Here is a 23,502-nt window from a genome sequence, read left to right on the forward strand (position 1 = left end):
CTGGAATTGTTACTGGAACCGTTAAGGAACTGAAATCTTTAAGAGGAATCAAAATATTCCTTACAAATCCCAACCCTTCTCTCACCATATCTCTCTCCTTAACCCTATTACTAAAATTTTACGGAACAGTTTAGTTGACAGGACCAACAAAGGATCAAGGATCTTGATCAAGGAACATGACCTCCTTGTGAAAACCATGTTAAGCCACATGGTTATATTTATTACACTGATATACAAGAACCTCAAAAGGTCTCATACCATTAAATCCCAACCTTATTTTCCAGAAACCAAACCGGTGCATTAAACCCATGTCTACAACAAAACTTTTCTACTACTCAGAGAATGGAGATGTTGAAACTACATCTTTTAAGTTTAAGTAAAAGATTATCATATCAAACTCATGTTAATTCCATCAATTATGCAGATTTGGACTTGGACTTCCTTTTTTTATCTCGAAGGCAGTTTCAACTTTCAGAAAATCAAAAGGCTAAAACAAAATATAGTTAATTCGAATCACTAAACTTAATTCTGATATGATCTTATCGCCTGTTCTCCCTTTAGAGGGTGAATATTGTTGTAATATGCACTCGGGAAAAGCAATACAGATATCAGACGTCTAATGCACAACCTAAACATCACTTCTTGCTATTTAATACACATACACACACACACACCTGTGACCCATCATTCATAAAACAAAGAATTATTTTGAGTTTCTTTCATTCTCTCTCACATACATGAAGTTAAACCTGATTAGTCTTAAGAAGTCAGTAAAGCTTCTGTTTCTCTCTGGTTCTTCATGTAACATCAGACCCTGAAGACATTTCATTACATACAAAAAAAACCCTCTCACACACACTCCTCCCTCCACCCTGTAATCCAATCACAACTCTGCTAATGCACCTCTCTAATGCAATCAGCCAATCACAGCATTCACTGCAGCCCTACTGTTCACATGACACCATGTCCAGGCCTGCACGAAGAGAAATGTCAGGGCTAATGTTATTTTAACTCATTTCTTAATGCAATTTAGCATTAGCCATGCAACCTCCCTCCTCCTCTCTCTGATTTAGTCCGACTGGACACCACAAATCAATTTCTGACATTTCTAAAGAGACGATGATCCCTGTGTTGGCATTGAGGAAGGAGGGATAATGACAGACTAATGCGATTTGTTAGCCCGGGCTAGTCCTGAAACAGACTGGTCTCCATTCACTTCCTCTTAACAAACATACATTACTATTGAGGCTAATAGGCCACATTAAGACATATGGAGCCAAAATGTCCTATAATTGTAGCGCTCTTTAAGTTAAAGTTTTCCAGCTATGCCTAAAAGCTAAGATTCCACTTGTATGACAAGACTTGTGATATGTAGTGGGTCTAGTGTTACGGAAGTAAGTTTGCCACATCAAACAGACGTGTTCAGAAGGAACGTTTTTGGTCTTTTTTGGAGCTTGACCGTATTAATCAGCATCCACTTGTGTTGTATGGACAAGATCAGCTCGGACATTCAAAATCTCTTTTTGTGTTCCATGAAAGATAAAAACAGTGGTAGGCCTGTCGCGATTATTATTTAATCTAACCACAGTTTTTTTTTTTTAAGATAACCATATTGTGCATTTTTCTTATCACTTTTGAATGCACATGAGTATAAAATGGCAAGGGCACATTTGTGTGTCATTCAGTTGAACTCAGAGCATCATTGAGTCGCACCGCAGATGTCAACTAGAGCAGCTCCTGTCCGGAAGTACGTGAAGTGCTTCTCAAGCACTCTGATGCACTTGAGAAACAGACGTTTGCACTACACTCCCGCACTCCCGTAGCGAGAGACGCTGAACATGTCAGCAATGCTGAAGGTCGTCATTGCTGACTTGGAGGATCTTGCAGTGATACGTCAATCGATCACTGCCATGGAGGTGAAGTTCACTGAGGTGGTTATAAGAGTGGGAAATGTTGAGAAACAGCTCGATTGCCTAGAGTCATCGACCAAGGTGGATTTGGAGCGTTTGGGAGAAGTTGGAGGACATGGAGAAACGTAGCTGGCGGAATATTGTCCGTATTGTTGGAATTTTCGAGGATGGACTCCTTCCAAATCTGCTCGACCTAGTAGGCCATAAACTGATAATCGAGAGAGCTCACAGGGTTCCTGCTCGGCGATCTGCAGAGAGAGGCAGGCCCCGATCAATTCTGGCCAAATATCTGAGATCATCCGATAACGATCTTGTGTTACGCGAGGCGAGGAGTAAACTAAGGCTTGGAAAAACCACAGCATTTTCTTGTTCCCAGACTTTGCAAATTCAACAAGAGAGAAACGTGATAGATTCAAGGAATGCAAGAAACTTTTACATCAACAGACGTTCACTTTTGCACTAATATTCCCGGCCAAACTGATAATAGATGCGAAGGATGGCAGTAAAACGTTCACATACCCACAGCAAGCGATGTCCTTCATAAATCATAAGTCATCTTATTGTACTCACGTTGCAGCCGAGTGGACCGGCTCACTGAGCATTCACTTGACTGTTTGAAGAATCAGTGCGCTCTTTTTGTGCTGGTTCCGCCTAGCGGCTGGAGTTTATTTTGTGGAGTGACACACGTTCAGGACAGTTTTATGGATGCTCTACATGCTCTTTGTGCTGATTCCTCCTACTGGCTGGAGCTTGTTTTGTGGAGTATTTCTTGCAAAGACATTAGAGTGATTAAGGCATTTGTTAGCACTTATGTTACAGCCGAGTGGACCGGCTCACTGAACTTTAGTTTGAATGTTTGACAAATCTACACGCTCATTGTGTTTATTCTGCCTATTGGCTGGAGTTTGTTTTATAGATTATCCTTTACCGTGTAATTCTGTCTCACAAAATCTGTATAGAAACACCAGATTTGAGTAATTGGATGACAAAGTTGTCGGAGAGTTTCTTGAAGCGTGCATGGACGGTTTGAGTTTAGAGGGTCGGACACCAGTTGGCGCTGTCAAGCATGGGGTTAATGCACACGTTTTTCTTTTATCTATTTGTTTAGTTCTGGGGGATGTTCGAATTTTGGTGGTTGTACTAATGTTGGAATGTGGTCTTTACAATTTGTTTTGATACATAATCTATTTTTTCTTATATGTCAAAGAGTCATTCCACTGATAAGTAAACATCTACAATTCAAATGTCTCAAACAGATAAAAGATAAATTAGGAAGAGTCATTAATGTTTTACCAGAAATTCAGGGACAAAGTCTTATTTTGGCTTATTTATGCACCTAACATCGATGATCAGGGCTTTTTTATAGATCTTGAAGGGATGTTGAAAGCTGTTGGCACCACTCATTATATAATATTAGGAGGGGACTTTAAACTTTTGATGGATTCAGACCTTGATTGTAGTGAAGCAAAGTGTGCAAGCCCCCTAGAGCAACATTGATGCTTCAAAGGATGTGTAAAAATCTTGGTCTTACAGATATTTGGAGACTTTTTAAACCATCTGGTAGGGGCTACACATTTTTTTCAGTCTACAAGATTTACTCTAGAATAGATGTTTTTTTTTTATGTCTAAGTCCCACATTTAATCTGTTGTTGATTGCTCAATTGGAAACATTTTAAACTCCGATCACGCCTTGGTTTAATAGGGTTGAGAGGTGTTGCCACAAATGGAGAAAAATAAATCATATAATTGGTGCTATAATGTATCCCTTTTGCAAAATCCTGAATTCCAACAAATGCTAAAGGCTGAAATCGATGTCTATATGGAGACCAACTAATCCTCAGTATCCACTGTGGGCGTGGCTTGGGAGGCACTTAATGCGATTCTTAGGGGCAGATCATACAGTATACCTCATTCATCACAAAATCCAAAGCACAATAACTTGTGGAATTGGAAGGGAATCTAATTGGATCTAACTGGTCTAGATCCGAAGCTAATGCCGTTAGGGCGTTACAGCTCTTCCAGTGGCCCAAACAGGGCATTAAGTATTTGGGTATTTTATTCCCAGCAAATGTGTGTGGTTTAGTCAGAGTTAATTTTTACTCTTTAATAAAAAGGTTTTGAGCAATGTGGACAGGTGGGCTTCATTACATTTATCTATGATTGGGAAGGTTAATGTTATTAAAATGAATTGTATTCCAAAATTCAACTACCAGCTACAATCTCTCCCTATACATGTCCCCCTCTCTTACTTCAAGCAATTTGATAGCATAGCAAAGTCCTTCATTTGGAATGGTAAACATCCCAGATTACATTTCAGTAAGATACATAGGCAGATTGACAAAGGTGGGCTACGCCTCCCCAAGATTTTGCTTTATTATTATGCATTCGACATTTGCCTTATTGGTCGCTTCCACCTGAGAGAGCCCCTCCCTGTTTTTTTATTGAACAGGAAGTTCTTGCCCTTATTTCGCAATTGCAAAGCCTTTCTATCAAACCAGATAAGTTAAGTTACACCCTGTTATCTTGCATTTGCACGTGGTATGGACAAAAGTATCCAGTGTGTTTAATTCAGACATTTATTAAATGTTGCTTCAAGCATATGGCTGAACCCAAAATGAAGTATAAGTTCCCTTTCTGCTGGACAAAGTGGATTGTGAGGGAGGTTAATATGTGACCTATATGAGTGGAGTGTTGAGATCTTTTGAAAATTTGGTTCAACATTTTGGGATTCCCAGGTCTTAATTGTTCAGGTATTTACAGCTATGCCACCTACTCTGTACTATTTTTGGTAGTAGCACAGTTCAAATAAAAATACTTGAAAGCACACATGCACCTAAGAAATAAGACAATTTATATGACAATTAATCGTTAAAGCCCAAAACGAGACAATTAATCATCAAAGCCCTAAAACATACAATGAATCATCATAATTGACAATTAATCGTCAGCCAAATTTCATTATTGTGACAGCCCTAAACAGTAGTTTCTCACAGTGGGTGAGTAAATGATGATATACTAATTGAGAGTAAATTACAGACTATTTTTTTTTGGATGAAATATTTTAAGCAGGTGCGGATGGCCATCGGGAAAACCGGGACTTTTCCCAAAGGGCTGGCTGTGAAACGAGGCCAAACTAAAAAAATAAATAAACCTAAAAAGAATGTCGATGCATCAAATTTCACAAAAAACTGGTTTGGTTTTCTAAAAAAATAAATGTAGGCATTAACGCAAAAATGTAGTGCCACGAGACAGAATTGACCTCAATCGCTAGCCTGTGTTAATCATGATGACAAGGAATACATCCTTGAAAGTCAATTTATTGTACGTGAATCATTACTCGAAAGCATCAGTGTGCTTTTTTGAAACATTAACATATAGCCCAATTCTGTCAAATTATTGTTTAGCTTAATTTTGAAACCAAAAAATGCCAGCAAAATTCCCTGTATTAAATTAAATATATTATCAAATGAATAAAGCATTAAATTAAAAAATTCATTACCAAATGAAAAAATTATATTGTTAGGCCTATATACTTGCCTTTAACATAATTAGCCTTGTCCTGTTCTGTAGACGGAAAAAAAAAGTCAGCTGAATGACATTCTCAGAATGTTCTACACTTTTTCTAGACTATAAACTATCAGAACTATTTGTCCAATGCAGAGTTCACTTTCAGAAAACTAGCTTTTGAAAATGTTTAAACGTTTAAAATATTTTAAATCTAACCCTCTTTACCTCGGATTGCATTTGCTGAGCTTCTAAAAGCTAAAGCTCAAGATAAAGCTTTTAGCTTCTTTGAGCTAAAATTAAAATCTGGGAGGTGAAAGGTATGGCCTACAAAATTATCGATAAACACATTTCTGTATGGAAATGGCTTAAGGGCATATTTTTTTGCAATAAACCAAAATGTATGCGACAAAGTGTTTTTTTTTTTTTACGCATGACATCACGCACACCACTTATATCAATACAAGGCCATTTGAATGGAAACAAGCAGAAGTCGGCAAATTTTGCAAACAGTTTTTTATGCATTCTTACTTTGTCAATAACAAAACAGCACGGAAAATGGATGGAAACTAGGTTATTGTGAACTCACTTGAACTTGGCATTGACATCATCTGCTGCCTTGTGATAGTTCTCATTGGACACCTTGTAGAACTGGGCACTCTGAGGAAGGGAGAGAAAAAATGTGCATGTTAAAATACAGCAAAAAGCCACGAGAGGCTGTTACAGTGATTTTCCCTGGCATATTCATAAAAAATGTGCACTGCCAGTGTGTTTAGTAGTTTTGACTCATCCAATCAGAATTCAAAGTCAGAACTATTCCTTTTACAAACCAAATTCCGAAAATGTTGGGACAGTATGAACAATGCTAAACACAAAAACAAAAAGGAGTAATTTGTAAATTATATTTACCCTTTGCTATTTTGAAAGCACTAAACATTATATGAGGTTTTACCCTGTGAATTATTATTACATTTTTTTTTTTAAAGTTGAGACAGGGGCAATTTAGGTATATAAGGAGCCTAGTCCTTCCAGAGCAACTTGCCAATTTGCCAACAGATGCTTCAGCAAATAATCTAGCACTTTGAGAACAATGTTCCCAAAAGAAAAATTGGAAGGAATTTGGGCATTTCACCCTCTACAGTGCACAATATAGTTGATATATATATATAAGGAATCTGGTCAAATCTCAGTGCTTAAAGGGCAAGACAAAAACAACTTCAGAATGTGCGTGATCTCTGATCCCTCAGATGTCACTGTTGAAAATTCATCATTACATCATGCATCTGTAATGGATATCATGATATGGGTTTGGGATTATTTAGTATCCCTTTGCTAGTCAACACCACTTGTCGCTGCATCCACAAGTGCAAGTTAAGAATTTACAGCAGAAAGCAGAAGCCCTACATCAACACTGTCAATAAGTGCTGCTGACTTCTCTGGGCTTGGTCTCATCTGAAATGCTAAGTAGAAAAGCAGAACAGTGATTTTTTGGTCCGATAGGTCCACATTTCAATATGTTTTTTAAAAACACACCCATTTTTTTTCACTGGGCCAAAGAGGAATAGGACCATACAAGCTGTTATCAGCATCAGGTCCAAAAGCCAATGTATGTATGGGCAAGGGTTGTGTCAGTGCCCATGGCATGGGTAACTTGCACATCAATGAGGGCACCATTAATGCAGACAGATACAAATTTTGGAGCAACATATACTGCCATCCAGCACTGCCTTTTCCAGGGACATCCTTCCATTTTCCACAGCAAGACAACTTCAAACCACATACTACCCCGATTACAAGTGCATGGCTGTGAAGCAGAGTGTGGGTGCTAGATTGGCCTACCTGCAGCCCTGAGCTGTCTCAAATTGAGTATGTGTGGTTCATTATGCAGCTAAAGATAAAAATTATGGATGAATGGGGGAAATTCCATTTTCTAAACTTAACAAACTTGTGTCTTCAGTGCCCAAATGCTTAATAAGTGTTATTTAGAAGAAATGGTGATTTTTCACAGTGGTAAACAGTCGACTGAGTGACCCAACGTTTTTGGAGCATGTTGCAATCATTTGAAATTACTGTACATTTAAAAACAAAACATAGGTAAAACAACATATAGTGTGTAGTTGTAGTGCTCTCAATATAGCAAAGGGTGAATATAATTTACAAATCACTCCTTTTTGTTTTTATTTGCATTTTTCATACTGTTCCAACTTTTCAGAATTGGAGTTATATAATTGAACAAACACTGAAATCTTTTCATAATTAAAAGCTAAGCTTGTACATGTATCGCTATCCACTCTGCTGTATTATGCGTGAACAGAAAATGAGAGAACATTTCTATACATAAAAATATCTAACTAACACACAATTTTAAAACAGCAGTGGGCCGCACCCGTTGGGTCTCCAACTTCCTGTAATACTAGAAAAGTGAGAAAGAGTGGAGAGAAAATAAATAAATAATTTCAAACACTTTCTTGTTATCAGTGCAGCACAAATAGTACTGCTTGCTTTTTGATTTCTTAGGGTTGTGAGAAACTAAACAAAACTAAAAAAGTGTCAACAAAGATGAAAAGCTCAGATCAACAGATGACAACAATCTAAAACCTTATGAGGGTCATTGTGAAGTGTCAAAAGTAGGAGAGTCAAAATAGATGTCCTAGCATCCTGGAATGGACTCTGGTAAAGTGTTCAGGTTGGTGATTAAAAAAGACAACTGACATCTCACTCTCTCTGTCTCACAAACACAACCAATAGAAATGAAAGACAACAACCACCAGGATCAATAATTATATCTCAAGCTTTAGTGAAGCTACTATATGGATTTTGATGGACTACACATCAAGTAGGAGCCGCTCAAAATGTCTGTCAACAATGTGGTGCTATTATAGTACACTGTAAAATGTACGGGAGGCACTGTGAACTAATAACTGTTCCCAATGAGAAAGAATAAAGTCTTCCTCAATGGTATATTTACCAGCCTGAAAAGCTGAATACTTTGAAGGGATTCGATTTTAGTTAAAATAATTAAACAAGTTTATATGCTCTTTTCAACCATTTTGTCTCATTTAAACAATTTTTATTTGAATAAATTATTAATAAATACAAAACCACTCACTTGTCCAGAAATAATAGGTATCATTCAAAATTGTTGAATATGGATTTATAATACAGGAAATATAAAGGAAATGCAGAAAAAGCAACAGAGTTTAGGCCCAATGTGGCATATATTAGGCACTATAAAAACTATAAAATAATATTTTATCATTAAATAGATGTTGACAAGCAAGCCATCAATTCTTTTATTAGATCAACAGGTACTGAAAGTTAAAGAGGCGAAAGGCTCCAACTAGCTCCGATTTGACAGGTGGAAGGGGAACAACCACAGTGATTTTAAGAGCATGTTGTGATGATGATGATCTGATGGGTGGAGTAAGCACTAATCAATGTGACACAATAAAAGGATGCTGGCCAGAACAAACACTGATTACAGGTGAGTCTCTCTCACACACACACACACACACACACACACACACACACACACACACACACACACACACACACACACACACACACACACACACACACACACACATATATTGGGTTTCCCTGTTTTATGGGGACTTTCCATATACATAATGGATTTTATACTGTACAAACTTGATATTATATCCCCTAACCCTACCCCTAAACCTAACCCTCGCAGAAAACTTTATGCATTTTTACATTTTCAAAAAAACAATTTAGTATGATTTATAAAATGTTTCCTCCCTCATGGGGACCGACAAATTGTCCCCACAATGTCAAACATTTTGGGTTTTACTATACTTATGGGGACATTTGGTCCCCACAAAGTGATAAATACACTCTCTCACACATGCGTGCACGCGTGTTCTAAAGCCCCATGACTTGAGTGGTGGTGTCATTTGATTAATGTGAGAGTGTGGGATAGGTACTGGTTTTGATTTCAGAGTTGTGCACACACAGATTCAGAGGCCCCTCCATCAGCCCGTGAGCGCACCTTTAACACCCACATGCTCTTTTACGAAACCCTAAACCCTCATCTTCATCTGCCACAGTCTGAGTAGGGCTGAAACGATTAGACAACGCTTTCAACAACATTGACAATAGAAAACTGCCGATAAAATGTTTTGTTGTCGAATAGTCATTTGATCTCATTTAACGTAACATGAGATCACATTAAGCTCTAACGATGATGTGAGAGAGCAGCACTGTAGTTTGCGCCTGACTGAAGAGACAAAGAATCACTCAGCTCACAGTCCAGATGCACTTAACTTACCAAACAGCTTCAGGTGGTGTAGATTGCAAAGGATGAGAGAATAGTACAAAAACACCAAATAAGGATATACAGAACAACTCTGAATCAAATAAGGATATACAGAACACGCTGAATCAAAACTTGCATGTCGAGCATCTTTAAAGGAAACATATTTAATGCATTACAGCTTTATTTAAGTTCAAATAATAAGGAAGCTGGATATGTAAATAACTACAAACTCCGAAACTACAAACATAACTGCAAACTCCTCTTCTATGAGTTGTGCGAATGTTACAATCTAAGAGGGAGAAAATGAAACAGCACCCGGCTGAGGCACACTCTTGTCGTGGGGACACTCGTCCCTTGAACGCGTGCGTCATTGCTGCAGCTAAATTATAACGTGATGCTCACGACTTATTGTATCATAACATATGCGTCACTGTGCATTTCTTATCGTGAAGAAAATTTGCAATATGCAGCTTTATTAATAAGAGTTAGTTTTTTGTGATTTAAAGATGGAAAAATTCACATTTACTTAAGAAGCTATACTGCAAAACAAAACAAACATTGTTATCTGAGAATGTTGAATATAATATTAAAAATACAAATATTTGAAAATATCAAACAATTCTTTAAACAAATCTGCATTCACCTGAGAAGCAGCATATAAGATATTTAGACTTGCTTTTAGAGAATAGATCTTGAATACAAGTATATTTGGTCTAATCTAACCAAGAGAAAAAATACATTTATATTTATGGTGTATTCTCTTAAAGCAAGTCTAAATATCTTATATGTTGCTTCCCAAATGTATCTTGTTTTAAGCATTAGACAATTTTACATGCAAATCAAGACAAAAAAAATGTTTTTTTTTACTGAATTAAACTTAATAAAAAAATAGTTTTCCTTTAATTCAGTGAATGGCATTTAGAGGTACTTTTAAAAGATAATTTTTTTCTCTTTATTGTTAGTAAGCACGTTTAATAAGACCTTTAATGTCAGGCACAATCTGAATAGTCCGTTAAGATCTAATGATTAATCATCGCAATAATCACATAGTCAAATATTCGTTCTAATAATCGTTACATTAATCGATTATCAAAATAATCGTTTGTTGCAGCCCTAGGTCTGAGTATCAGATTATGACCACAACACTAGATACTACAAGACTTTCTGAAGACAAACTCCCCACCATGAATTTTCACAATATTTGCCAATCCATTCCTAACCAGTGGTTGACTGCTTTAAGACTACACATGAAGCATGGATTCCCCTAACATTTCGTAAGATATAAGAAACAATGACTAGTTTACAAATAATCCTTCCAAGTAACCCAATTCGCCTTTTTCCACATGAATATGTCCATACAGGTCAGTGGACACACGGCCCATCCAGCACTATAAAGCTCTGCTTCAATGGGCTAAGGCATACATCTGTACGATTAGATTTCAGTGGAGTACAGTTCATCAATCAATCATTGTTCATTGAATGGAATGCTCTAAACACATCATTTTGGTCCTGCCCGGATGCTGTGCTTCTCTAGGTGTCTGTGGGAGCTTCATGAGCACAATTTGCTTTGGTACTGCATCTAAACGCCTATTGGTAATTGGGTTTTCAATCAATGTATTTGTTTCCCACCTAGAAGCTTAGCTTCTCTACAAGATGATTAGTCAAGGTCTTTAATAGATACAGTCGGCAACACGTCATACCCGGGGGCGTGGTGTAGCATGGGGGAAAGCGAAGCCTTGTTACCATAGTTACTCATACATTCCTATGAGGAAATTGGGGAGAAATATCCGACAAATGTGGCTATTTAAAAATATGAAGAATAGCTGTTGTGTAATTTTTGCACACCAAACAATGCCAAAACAAATATTTTTTTATTGCCGCCAACTGACAGAAATAGAAGCCTAAAGGGGAGCACTGTGGCTGTAGTTGACCATATGCTGGATACATGCTTTAATGTATTTGGGAACTGCTAGAAACCTGCTTTAATGTATTTGGGAACCATCCGAGCAGATTCAAGACTAAATCAATCATCATATCATCACATCAGCAGCACAGACATAATGATAAGTTAACATAAAAACAAGACAAGATAAATGAGAGAACTTTACATGATCGGAGAGGAGCACTGCTTATTGTTTTTCATGCTTTAATCAATCAAACATTTCTATGGGGATGTATTTCTCTGTATGTTTGGTTTGGCAAAGTGTTTAGTAAATGGGGTTTCTGGTAAAGTTGCTGTGAAATGTGAAATTTGGGTTAATTTATGTGTAAAGTCATTTCATTCATCATCAATAATATTAAAAGGTATAAAGAAAACTGTTTTAAGATACCAATCGAATGACAATATATTAACATGGCAGTCCTACATGTAAACTTCGGCGGCTTGGAGTTATTTGCAATCTGAAGCAACACATTTACTGCATTTCAGCTTCATAATTGGATATCTTGCTTGTTTTGAGCTTAGTTGATCATTTTTGTTAAGAAATATCACTCTTTGAGTAGATGTTTGAGCAGCTTTTGGGAGAAACATTGCAGACACCAAAATAGATGCATTTCCCATCTTTTGAAAATCACCAGCCACCACTGTAAAGTGTTCTAAGTGGTTTCTAAAGTGTTACTAGGATGTTCCATAAGGCTGCTAAGCTGTTCAGTGCTTGCTAGGTGGTTACTTACTACCAAAAGAGCCCTCCTACAAGTCTATATAATATTGTTGACCCTATGTATGGCAGGGACCACCCTTTTAATGTATCTGTGATTTTTCCACCCATTTCATCATCCTCTGAGCAAACATCTGTAATTGGTTAGTAATTCTGACTGCTTTAAAATGTAACAGCACACCTCTCTCTTCAATATGCCAAACAATTTGAGGTATTTTGCGAGGAGGATTAATATGTATGATCAACAATAATAGCGATGTTTGCCTTCTCTGTTAATACATTTTCAACTCTTCACCTGTTCCTTCAGCTGTCAGACTGTCTGAAAGTTATCTCACATATTCTGTTTACAGGTAGCTTGAAATAGAAGTTAATTTAATCTGGTGCACATAGCGGGTGTCATAGACTAATCAAAGACCTATCTAAAAAGCTACTTCTGTCACAGGCAGTGGATTTAGATGGTGTTTAAGAAACAACCCCATGTTCAAATTAAATCTCCCAGGATTTTAATGAGAGATTTGAGCAGTGGCGCAGTAATCAGTAGGTTGTGTAATCTCTCACAGACCAGAGAGGATGTGGAGGGAAACCCTGCTGTGATAGCCATTATGGCTCAACAGCATGGCAGCCATATTGGATTTGCAGTGCACTTGTGGAGGTGTGAGACAGAGCTTTAAAAAAAATCAAAGCTGGTGATTGCAAACAGGGAAGGAGAGCAGAACAGTGGCCTGTGGAGTCTATCCTTCCATTTTTCCCCTCTTACTGCAGGAGACTGAGAAACAAAACAGATTTGCAAACAAGCAAAAGTGCACAAAAGTGCATAGTATTCAGTAATATTCTATTCTAGTAAAACCTGACTAGACGTTCCGTGATAGTATGGAAAATATCTTCAGACACCGAGTAACATATTTGAAACTTTTGCGTTCATCAGACAGTGAGCCAATACAGTATGCACATACGGTGCAAACATGATATTGCAAGTTAAAAGTTGCGTCTCGTCATAAACAGTGTTTTAAGGTCACTGTGTTAAGTTAAACCTAGTTTGAAGCTAAGAAAAATGGCTCTCGAGAAAAGATATATTTTAGGGCTGTATACGTTTATCGTCATTATGGTTAAAAAATGTGACTACGCACATTGTGGAGATTCAATTCTATCCAATACGTGCAACGTTCTACACCTACATAACATAGACATAAAAACAGAAATGGCTTCATTGTACACAAGGAGCTCTAAAATACGATTGCACTCTAGCAGCCACAGATATTGTACGATGAGATCGGCTGAAACTGCAAAACTGAAACTGAAAAAGAAAAGTGAATGTAATACAGGGAGCACCAGGAGCAGGGGAGATAGACATGTCTTTCAGCGTGAGGGATCGAATGTCCATTTGAAGAGCGAGAGTGATCTGCTCTGTCTGCGCAAGAGAAAATGAAAGTTTAGAGGTTTATAGTCTAATATTAATCTGCAACACACAGGGGTTTTTTTGGTGTTGGATGAAGTACACTGTCATCACATATGGGATGCAGTTTTTTTTTACATTATTGCAAATTATATTTAAGATATATAGTTGCATTTCAAGTTTGTAATGAAAATAATTTATTTTTGATTGTCTGAGCATCTAGAAACTTCTGAATTCAAATTTTTTTGTACTTCAAGGTGCTTAACACCTTATTTCAATAGCCCTAAATATAATATTCATGAGTAAACCACTTTACTGATTTGGGACTGTTCTTCTATAGAGGAAATGTTTGTTTCCTACTCCATAACAGATAGTATTTTCCCTTTATCAGACTGTTTAATGAATTGGGAATCATTTTGATTTTAGGAACATCTGAAGACAAACCAGGCCAGTTTGTTTCGTAATCTCAAACATCATAAGGAAATATCTCACAATATTACACACGACTTTGTTCAAAATGTTTAGCACAACTGCTACAGTTGTAATGAAAATTTTTAGGGATGCAAATATTCGGCCTAAAATGGAATTTTTGGTTTTATCCGAAAGAGAAAAAAGGCCGAAAATATATGCTTCCCCGCCCCTCAGTGGTCAGGTTTCACTCTCGATCGATCTAGCCATCATCATGGCGCTACCAAGCAAAGCCGATGTCAGTTGTGTGGAAATATTTCAAAGCAGTATCGCCGCTCCCTATACGCATACTTCACAGTCTGTGTAGGGCACCAACTCCCAAGGGAGGGCACCATCTTACCTTAGAATGGCACCAGAAAGTCCACCGGGTGCCCTTCCTCACACGTTACAATTTATTCAAGGACCCGAAAGCAGTTGCGGAACACAGACGATCGGCTTCACACTCATATCACGCGAACGCGACAATCCTCTTGACTACTGGGGCATGAACAAAGATCGCTTTCCATTGTTTGTGCAGACTGCACGCAGGTATTTATCTGCCCCAAGGACCAGCACACACAGAGAGAGAGACTACTCAGCGCAGCATCTCATATTCTTGATGAGAAGAGGAACCGTCTCTCCTGCCAGAAGGCTGAGCAACTTTTGTTCTTGAAGAGAAACCTGCCACTTTTACTTAAATAGACAGCAGTCCAATTTCCTCTGTGTATAGCAATTACATAAAAATGTGTTTAGCCCAGCAAAACTTTGTTCTTCACTTGAGGCTAGATCTGTCGTTTACAGTTTGTGGTTTTGTTTTGCACAATAATTTTATATTAAAGTGAAAATACGTTTACATAAACAGAATAGAGGCCCTCTGCCGTTTTGTGTTTTGCCTGTTGTTTTCATTAAAATGACTGTTTAGCATATTTAAACTTTTTGTATTTGCAAGATGCTAGCATAGAGCTGCTAAGTTCACTACTTGACTGCTGTTTTGCATATCATTATAGTTTTCTAGAACATTACATTATTTGGATAATTGGTAAAAAAAACAAATCTGTTAAATTTGATTGTTAAAGAACTGAATAAAAAATAATATATTTAATATTGTTTTAATATATTTTCTGTCCAATTTTGGTGCGTTACTTTCAATAAAAGTGTGATCATTTCATGAAATTAATTTAAAAGTGTAATATTGATACAATTATTTTAAATAAATATTTTAAAATAGGTATATATATAGAAGTCATTTTCGGTTTTCGGCCAAGTGCATCCTACATTTTCGGTTTTGTCCCAGAATTTTCATTTCGGTGCATCACTAAAAATGATGTTACAGTTAACTTTGATAAATGTTAGTGTTGGTGAGAAACGTTTTGTAATTGATGCTGATGTAGGACAGGTGTTTTCCCTTCTCCTCGTAGGTGCTGTTCAAATGTATAGGCATTTGAAATGGTTGAACTTCTCCACAGCACTTTAAAATAGTGAATTCTGATGTAAAATTCAAATGGTTTGCATAAGTTTTGTTGTCTGTGCCACAATATCGAGGAAAGGCCAGTTTACATGTATGCATGAATGTGTACCTGTATATCACATCCACCTCCAACATGTACATAATAATGATAATAATAACTTTACTCCTGCATCCTTTGCACTCTGATCACGGCACTATTTGTCAATATTGTTTTTGTTAATTTTTTGTTCAGTTTTTGTTGTCTACACTGTAGCCTGTGTCTGATTTTATTTTATTATTGTGTTATTGTATTTTTGTATGAGTAAGCACATTGTGAGCAATGTACAATCCTGAGTCAAATTCCAGGTATGTGTACACATACCTGGCAATAAAGCTGATTCTGATTAATCGTGTGTGTGATCCGCACTGCGCTATGCTGTCTCCGGAACTCACATATTGAGGGAAGCCTGGTTGATGCATGCTCCTGTGTTCTCCAAAGGTACACGAGGATAGAGCAGAGCGTCACTTGCATGAGTGTTTCTTGGTGGATCACACAACACACACGTGAAACGAGTCTTCAATCAATCCACGAGCATTTGCGTTCCACACATGAAGCATATTTAACACTTTTAAAGTGGTGAAAGCAAGATGAACATTATAAAATTTGCTTCAGCAATTTTCAATGCATGAAAAACCATGTACTGTATATAATGCTGAATATAATGTATAATAATGCTATGGGGAAATACAATCCTAATGTCAAATGTCATGTCTGATTTGATTTCATCAGTATATTATTATTTAACTGGATAAGCATGCAATTCCATTAAGTATGTATTTTTGAAAAGAATATTTAGATGTAATCAGAGACAATATAATTACAAAAAATATACCATTTTAATTTAAAATATAAACAAAAATGTATATAATCAACACATGTATCTAACATAATTCTCTATATCTAATATTTCCATGTGGTGTCACCATGGCCCTGTTCTGGGCTGACTTTTAGTCCCAGTACATCTCTGATGGATCATGTAGCACTTTTAAGAGCAGTAATTTAAGCTTAACTTTAAAGCCAAGGAACAATGACAAAAAAAAAAAAAAAACTCACAATCTTACATTTTCTTGATTCAAGCTTAGTTTAAAGAATGATGAACCGAACCAAGTTGTGTGATGAATGAATCATTACACCCCTGTTATCATCATACTGTATTCTGCATTCAGAATTGCGCTCCGTCCAGCTGTGTTTGAATGCAACAACACATTCTCATCTTGCACTACTGCTACCGTCAAGCAAGCCTGAGTGTTGTGTGTTCTCTGTACAGTTTCGCTTACTGCCATCCTGCAGAAAACAGGTGGTACTTCAAGCTTGAATTGCTATGATGGCAGGAATATTCCATATTACTGTCCGGGGACATGACTATTTGCATATATCTTTTAACGCATTACTTTATGTTAAATCGACAGCCTATTTTTTCATCCTTTTTGCAGTTTGAGTGTCCCTGGTCATAGCATGCTTAATTAATTGTATAGAAAATCAACATTCTGCTAAACTTCTGTGTTTGATGGAGGGACGAATGTCATGCTAAGTTTGGAATGACATGAGGATGAGTAAATAACAGAATACACATTTTTGGCCAAACTATTCATTTATAGACTTATGATTCAAGCAAGCGTGTGTCTGTAACTAAAAACAAGAGGACATGAGTGTGAACGCAAGCTATGCTTTTTGTCTAGATAAAACACTGCTAATTAAATTAACAAGCCCTCCAGCAGAGACTAACTCTGTCCCTACCCAGTATCTTGTCTACAGGGAGGAAGAGATAATGACCACAGACTGATTTCAAATAAAACAGCAAATGCTTTTCACTTAACAATGCTGTCAGTAAATGCATGAAACAGAAAGAGATAGATTTTTTACAAGCAGAGTAGAGTCATTTCATACAATAAACATGTGCTACATCACTATAAAACACCAGAAGAAAGAAACTACTACTACTACTACTACTACATCATACACCGATCAGCCACAACATTAAAACCAACAGCCTAATATTGTGTAGGTCCCCCTCGTGCTACCAAAACTGCACCGACCCGCATCTCAGAGTAGCATTCTCACCACAATTGTACAGAGCGGTTATCTGAGTTACTGTAGACTTAGGTCCAACTAGTCTGGCCATTCTCTGTTGACCTCTCTCATCAACAATGCATTTCTGTTAAAAAAACTATGTTTTCTTTTTGTTTCTGGCACCATTCTGAGTCAATTCTAGAGACTGTTGTGAGTGAAAATCCCAGGAGATCAGCAGTTACAGAAATACTCAAAATAGCCCATCTGGAACCATTTAACATTAATTTATTAATAAATTAAATAAAAATCCTTTTATATTTATTTATTTTCTTCTAATTTTAATACTCCAAGTTACTCACTCTTAATACTCTCATTTTAAAACAAGTGGTTACTCATATAACATTGTGTAGTTCAAGATACATTTTCTTGTTTTATTATTAATGAAAAAGATTTCAAATCAAGTACTGCTTTTGCTAAGTATTTTAGTATATAGCTAGGACTAATTATGTGTTGGGAAGAGGGGATACTTTTTCAAAAGTGATGAAATAATTCTTAATGGAATCTTTAAGGAACTCCATAAGGAAATCAGAAATGGAACCAGAATGGTTAAATTCCTCATGATACTCATGCCAAGTTAGCGGAGTCTATTGCCATTTCATATCATTGAGTGGCAGGCATAATGCACTCTGGGAGTTTGGTCGCTCAGCTCCTAAATTTAAGAACTACTTGGCTTGGAATATGATACAGTTCATCTCTTTTTTCATACACTTTAACAAGCCAGACTATGAGACTGAGGGAAAAAAAGCAGTGTTAAAGAAACGAAAAAGATAAAGACATTTTAAAGGCAGGCAAACAGATACAGTCAACGCAACAGAATTCAAGTGCCCTTGAGGTCATTTAAATTCCATTGATCAGGCTTAAAACACTGTATAAGCAGCTCTTTTCAACACCTTAGAGCCTCAGTTGAGATTGCAGCTCTCCACTGTGATCACAGTGCGTTTCGAAAAAGAAAATGAATAATAATGCAATTGAGCAGAAAAATATGGGCAAGAAAAAATTGAGAGATCTCAGTCTCAATCTCAAGTGGCATGGCCACTCAGAAAAATTTGAGTGGCCACACCAATAAGTAGGCTGGAGGTGGCAGCCGCTGTCTCAGAGCTGTGATGGGCTGTCAGATGCAAGCCACTGATAAACGAGAAAACTGAATTGAAAAAGTCATGTAATATATATCAGCGCTTTATTCGTTCTGTATCTCTCATTCTCTCTTTTTCTCTTTCCGTTGTGGGTACTGTTACAGGCAAATGCAAGGGTAAAACAGGGAGACAAGGAAGCAGAAACCGGTTGAAAAAATACAATATTGTGATATATCCAGAATCAATTCAATGGTTTCTTGAATGATTAGCGATGATACTGTAAACAAAACTTTATATTTTTTTCTAGGGCTGTCAATCGATTACAATTTTTAATTGAATTAATAACATGATGTCTCGATTAATTAATCGCGATTAATCACATATACAAATATTTGCCGAGAAAGCCCTCATATAAAAATAATTTAATATATTATGATGAAATAATTATACATACTTATCTTTAAATATTTAAATATATATATATATATATATATATATATATATATATATATATATATATATATATATATATATATATTCAGATAATTAAAATGCTTTACATTCTTGTGGCAGAAGAGTTAATCATTGATAAGACAATACAAAAAAGCGTCTTTAGAATACAATGTATTGTTTACTACCATATTATTGAACAAGTCAATCATTGGCATACAGTTCACAGCAATCCATTTCACAAGTGAATTTGTCAATCAGTTTGAGGTGTATTATGAGGGCAGTGTTTATTTACAAAAAACACTGTATCCACAAAGCAACCAGCATTGTGGACGACCCCACACACCCCTCACACAAACTCTTTACCCTCCTGCCGTCTGGCAAGAGATACCGAAGCATTCGGGCCCCCACGGACAGACTGTGTAACAGCTTCTTCCCCTAAGCCATAAGACTCCTCAATACTCAGAGACTGGTTTGACACACACACACACACACACACGTGTCCTGAGTTGCACTTTAATTACTGGCACTTTAATTACTGTCACTTTATAACTGTCTGCTACCTCAATAACTGCTATGTGCATAGAACACAATCTCATAGTATGTTATGTTTACATTTTTAGAAACGGTCATCTTTTTGCACTCACTGTGCATATTGTCCTGTTCATTGTTAGAAATTTCTTGTACTGTCCCATACTTTTTGCACGTTTGCATAGTGCACTATATATATAGGTATATATATATATATATATATATATATATATATATATATATATATATATGTGGCAGGGCGGAGGGCGGGGCCGGGTCGTGATACTACACACCCGGTCCCGTATTAGGCTAATTATGCCTCCGTGAGGTTTAAAGGCTGACTGCAGAGGGCCGTGCGGGAGAGAGAGAGATCGTTAGCGGACATGTCCGTCGTGTGTGTTGGTGTTGTCTTTTAAATTTTACAGTGTTTTTTTGGGGGGTACTACACTGTTACAGGAAGTACACCCCATTTTAATTATTTCTGTTTCCCTCCCCTTGTCCCCTCCCTCCTCCAGGTAGATGGGGATGACCTGTCGGCAGACAGCGCGGAAGGCGCGCCCTCCCCCAGGGAAAGGGGGGGGGGGGTGTACATCAGGCCGGGGGCTCCCCAGCCTGAGAGAATGAGGGAGGAATGTGGCAGGACGGAGGGCGGGGCCGGGTCGTGATACCACACACCCGGTCCCGTATTAGGCTAATTATGCCTCCGTGAGGTTTAAATGCTGACTGCAGAGGGCCGTGCGGGAGAGAGAGATGGTTAGCAGACATGTCCGTCATGTGTGTGTTTGTGTTGTCTTTTAAGTTTATCATTAAAACTATTATTTATATTGAAAAGCCAGTTCTCGCCTCCTCCTTTCCATTGAATACGTTACAATATATATCTATATATATATATCTATATATATATATATATATATATATATATATATATATTTTATTTAGTTGTGTAGTCTCATGTGGTTCTGTGTTTGTCCTGTGTTGTTTTTATGTAGCACCATGGTCCTGGAGGAACGTTGTCTCGTTTCACTGTGTACTAACTGACAATAAAACGGGGGGCAGTGGTGGCTAAGTGGTTGAGGCTCAGGGTTACTGACCAAAATAAAGGATTCTATTCTATTTTATTCTAAAAAATAGACTTGACTTGACCACTTGACTTAAGGACCCATCAATTTACACCTGCGTCAGACATGCTTGTGTAGCGTCTCGGGTCATAAACATAAATTTTTTAGGTCACTGTGTCAAGTTAAATATAGTTTAATACTTAGAACACATCTTGAGATCCCTTAGTTTGAATTGGCGCTCCATCAAATGTTTTGAACGTAAGAACGTAACGAATGTCTGGTTGTTTTCTTCACTGTATAAACTGCGCATTACCACACAGTTAAAATTTTAATTACTGCCCTCTGGAGTAAACAGGTGGTACTACAAGCTTGCATTTCACAGGAATCTTCCTTATTACAATCAGGGGGCATTGCGATTAACTGCGGTAATTTTTTCAATGCGTTATTTTTAATAAAATTAATTGCACTGAATTCAAGCGTTACATCGACAGCCCTATTTTTTTCACAAAAACAATATACTGTATATACTGTATATAAAGTGGCCCCAAAAAGTATTCAGTTACTAGTTTTTAGACATTTTCCAATCGTCCCCTCAAGGTAATTTTTAGTGTATGTGTGAAGATCACAAAGGTGTCAGAGCAGAGTAACTACAGGTGAAGTTCATAACTCAACTATGGACGTTCTCCTTATCCTGCCTAGTATGCAACACATCATACTGTAAAACATTAGCTATTCTTGCAAAAAACAGGGCATTTATTATTAATGAAAATCTAACCAACAAATCAAGCTTTACAAATGCATACGGTATATACACACTTGAGTCCAGCAGACTGTGTCTCTCTCAGTTGGGTTTAGGTGAGTGTGTTTTTGTATACTGTATGTTGACACAGTGCTGGGAGTACTGAACAGAGCTCGATAAGTGATTGATGAAGCTGCGAGTGATCAATAACGCCTTCGCATGCAGACCTGAAATGACATGAGAGCTGTCCTTGTGGAGACTGTAGTGTGTAAGATCAGCTAGTTTCATGGACAAAGAATACATTTAATCTCTGACTAAAGAGAGCTTCAATGGATTATTCCAGGTCTTCAACCTACAGTGATGTCTGTGCACCGTATATGTGGGTATGCTGTTGATTACCACAGCCAATAATTTCGACTTGGCCCTCAGAGTAAGCAAACAAAAAGAAACGTGATTACAGTAAATGCAACTGTATATCTCCGGTATTCCTCTGTATCCCAGGACAGGCTGTCTCACTCTCTGCTTCCATTGCACAAGAAAGACAGTCTCAAGTTCTGACTCCATAAGGCAGTCTGATCTAACATTAGAGAGCTACTGTAGAGCATTATGATTGTCATATCATGTTAGTGATAATGCAGTGTTTTGTTTGAGTATATTTCGAAGAACTGTAGATAACATAGCTGCAAATGTATAGGCCATACCCTTTCCTTCAGCTTGGCCACTTGCTCTCTGTAGAAGGCATCCTGCTTCCTGAGCTCTTTGTCTCTCTCCTCCAGCTGTCTAGCCTGTGGAGAGAACACAAACACAAAGTTAGAAAATTCTGTACACTATACAGAAAAAATATAAATCACACAGAGCCAGGTGGTTAAATAGCATGGTTATATTATCATTTATATTTCACAACTTGGGTATATGTATTCCTGCTTTAGGCAAAATCATATAGACCCTCTGCACACCAAGCAGCAGAAAAGATATTAGGGATGGTCATGATGGTTGGCTAGCCATCCAACAACAATAGTTGATTAGGTCTAATGAAATCAATTAGTCAGATCCAGATTTTTCTTCATGTTCTCTGTTTTAATATTTTAAAGGGGGGGGGGGGTGCTTAAGTGTGCTGATCATGTGATATGCTTTAGTTGTTTGACAGTTTGCACTTTAAAACCCCTATTGAAAAAATTGTGTCTTTAAATTCATCCTCTGCAAAGTGATGCCCCAATAGCCATAAACACTTAGACAAACATATTTGGCCATTGCGTTGCATCTCGTGCTGTATTTTGTGCTGTGGTGTGTTATGAGTGGTTTCAAGATGCTGTGTCAGTTTAAGTCACAACTTTTAAAAATGCTCCTCAAGACATTTATATTCTGTACCATTGCAATACACTGTGTCAAACAGTTTTTTAAAGCAGAAATGCATCTTATATGAATGCATTCTTTGAAAAATGTCTGATCAGGGTCAAGTAGGGCTGCACTTAACGATTATTATTTTTATTGATTAATCTAACGATTATTATTCGATTAGTCGATTAATCTAACAATTAATTTGCCAATTTTTCTAAAGATTTTTAATGTTAATATAACAATTAATTAACCCAAAATACATGTCTCATTAATATTTCAATATTTTAATAAATTATCTTCTCTTAAACACAAACAAATGTACAAGAAACAAAGTATGCACTGCGGGGTATTATTCTGTAACAAAAATAGCCCTGTTTTAACTGGTAATCTCCATTTTACAGTCCAACATTAATTTTATTTTGGAGAGATTTTATGTTGGACTGCTAAACTGGAGGTTGCACAATGTTTTGATATTCCTCCTGAAAGTGACTTGAATTTCACACTTGTTTCATTTATTTTGTTGTTGGATTGCTAAATGTAGATTA

The 23,502-nt window shown here is 37.1% G+C and overlaps 1 protein-coding gene across 8 annotated transcripts in view; it reads right to left on the reverse strand.

Moving 5' to 3' along the window:
• Positions 1-23,502, reverse strand: part of LOC127639179 (MICOS complex subunit MIC19-like) — a 93,169-nt gene that overhangs the window by 12,272 nt on the left and 57,395 nt on the right. For all 8 annotated transcript variants that reach the window (XM_052121073.1, XM_052121071.1, XM_052121070.1 and 5 more), the window contains 2 exons: positions 22,321-22,404; positions 6,004-6,074 (listed from right to left, as the gene is read on the reverse strand). In XM_052121073.1, the coding sequence (XP_051977033.1) occupies positions 6,004-6,074; positions 22,321-22,404 (155 nt within the window). The remainder of the gene's footprint in view (positions 1-6,003; positions 6,075-22,320; positions 22,405-23,502) is intronic.

This window comes from Xyrauchen texanus, chromosome 47, assembly GCF_025860055.1.
Source record: "Xyrauchen texanus isolate HMW12.3.18 chromosome 47, RBS_HiC_50CHRs, whole genome shotgun sequence".
Taxonomy (NCBI): Eukaryota; Metazoa; Chordata; class Actinopteri; order Cypriniformes; family Catostomidae; genus Xyrauchen; species Xyrauchen texanus.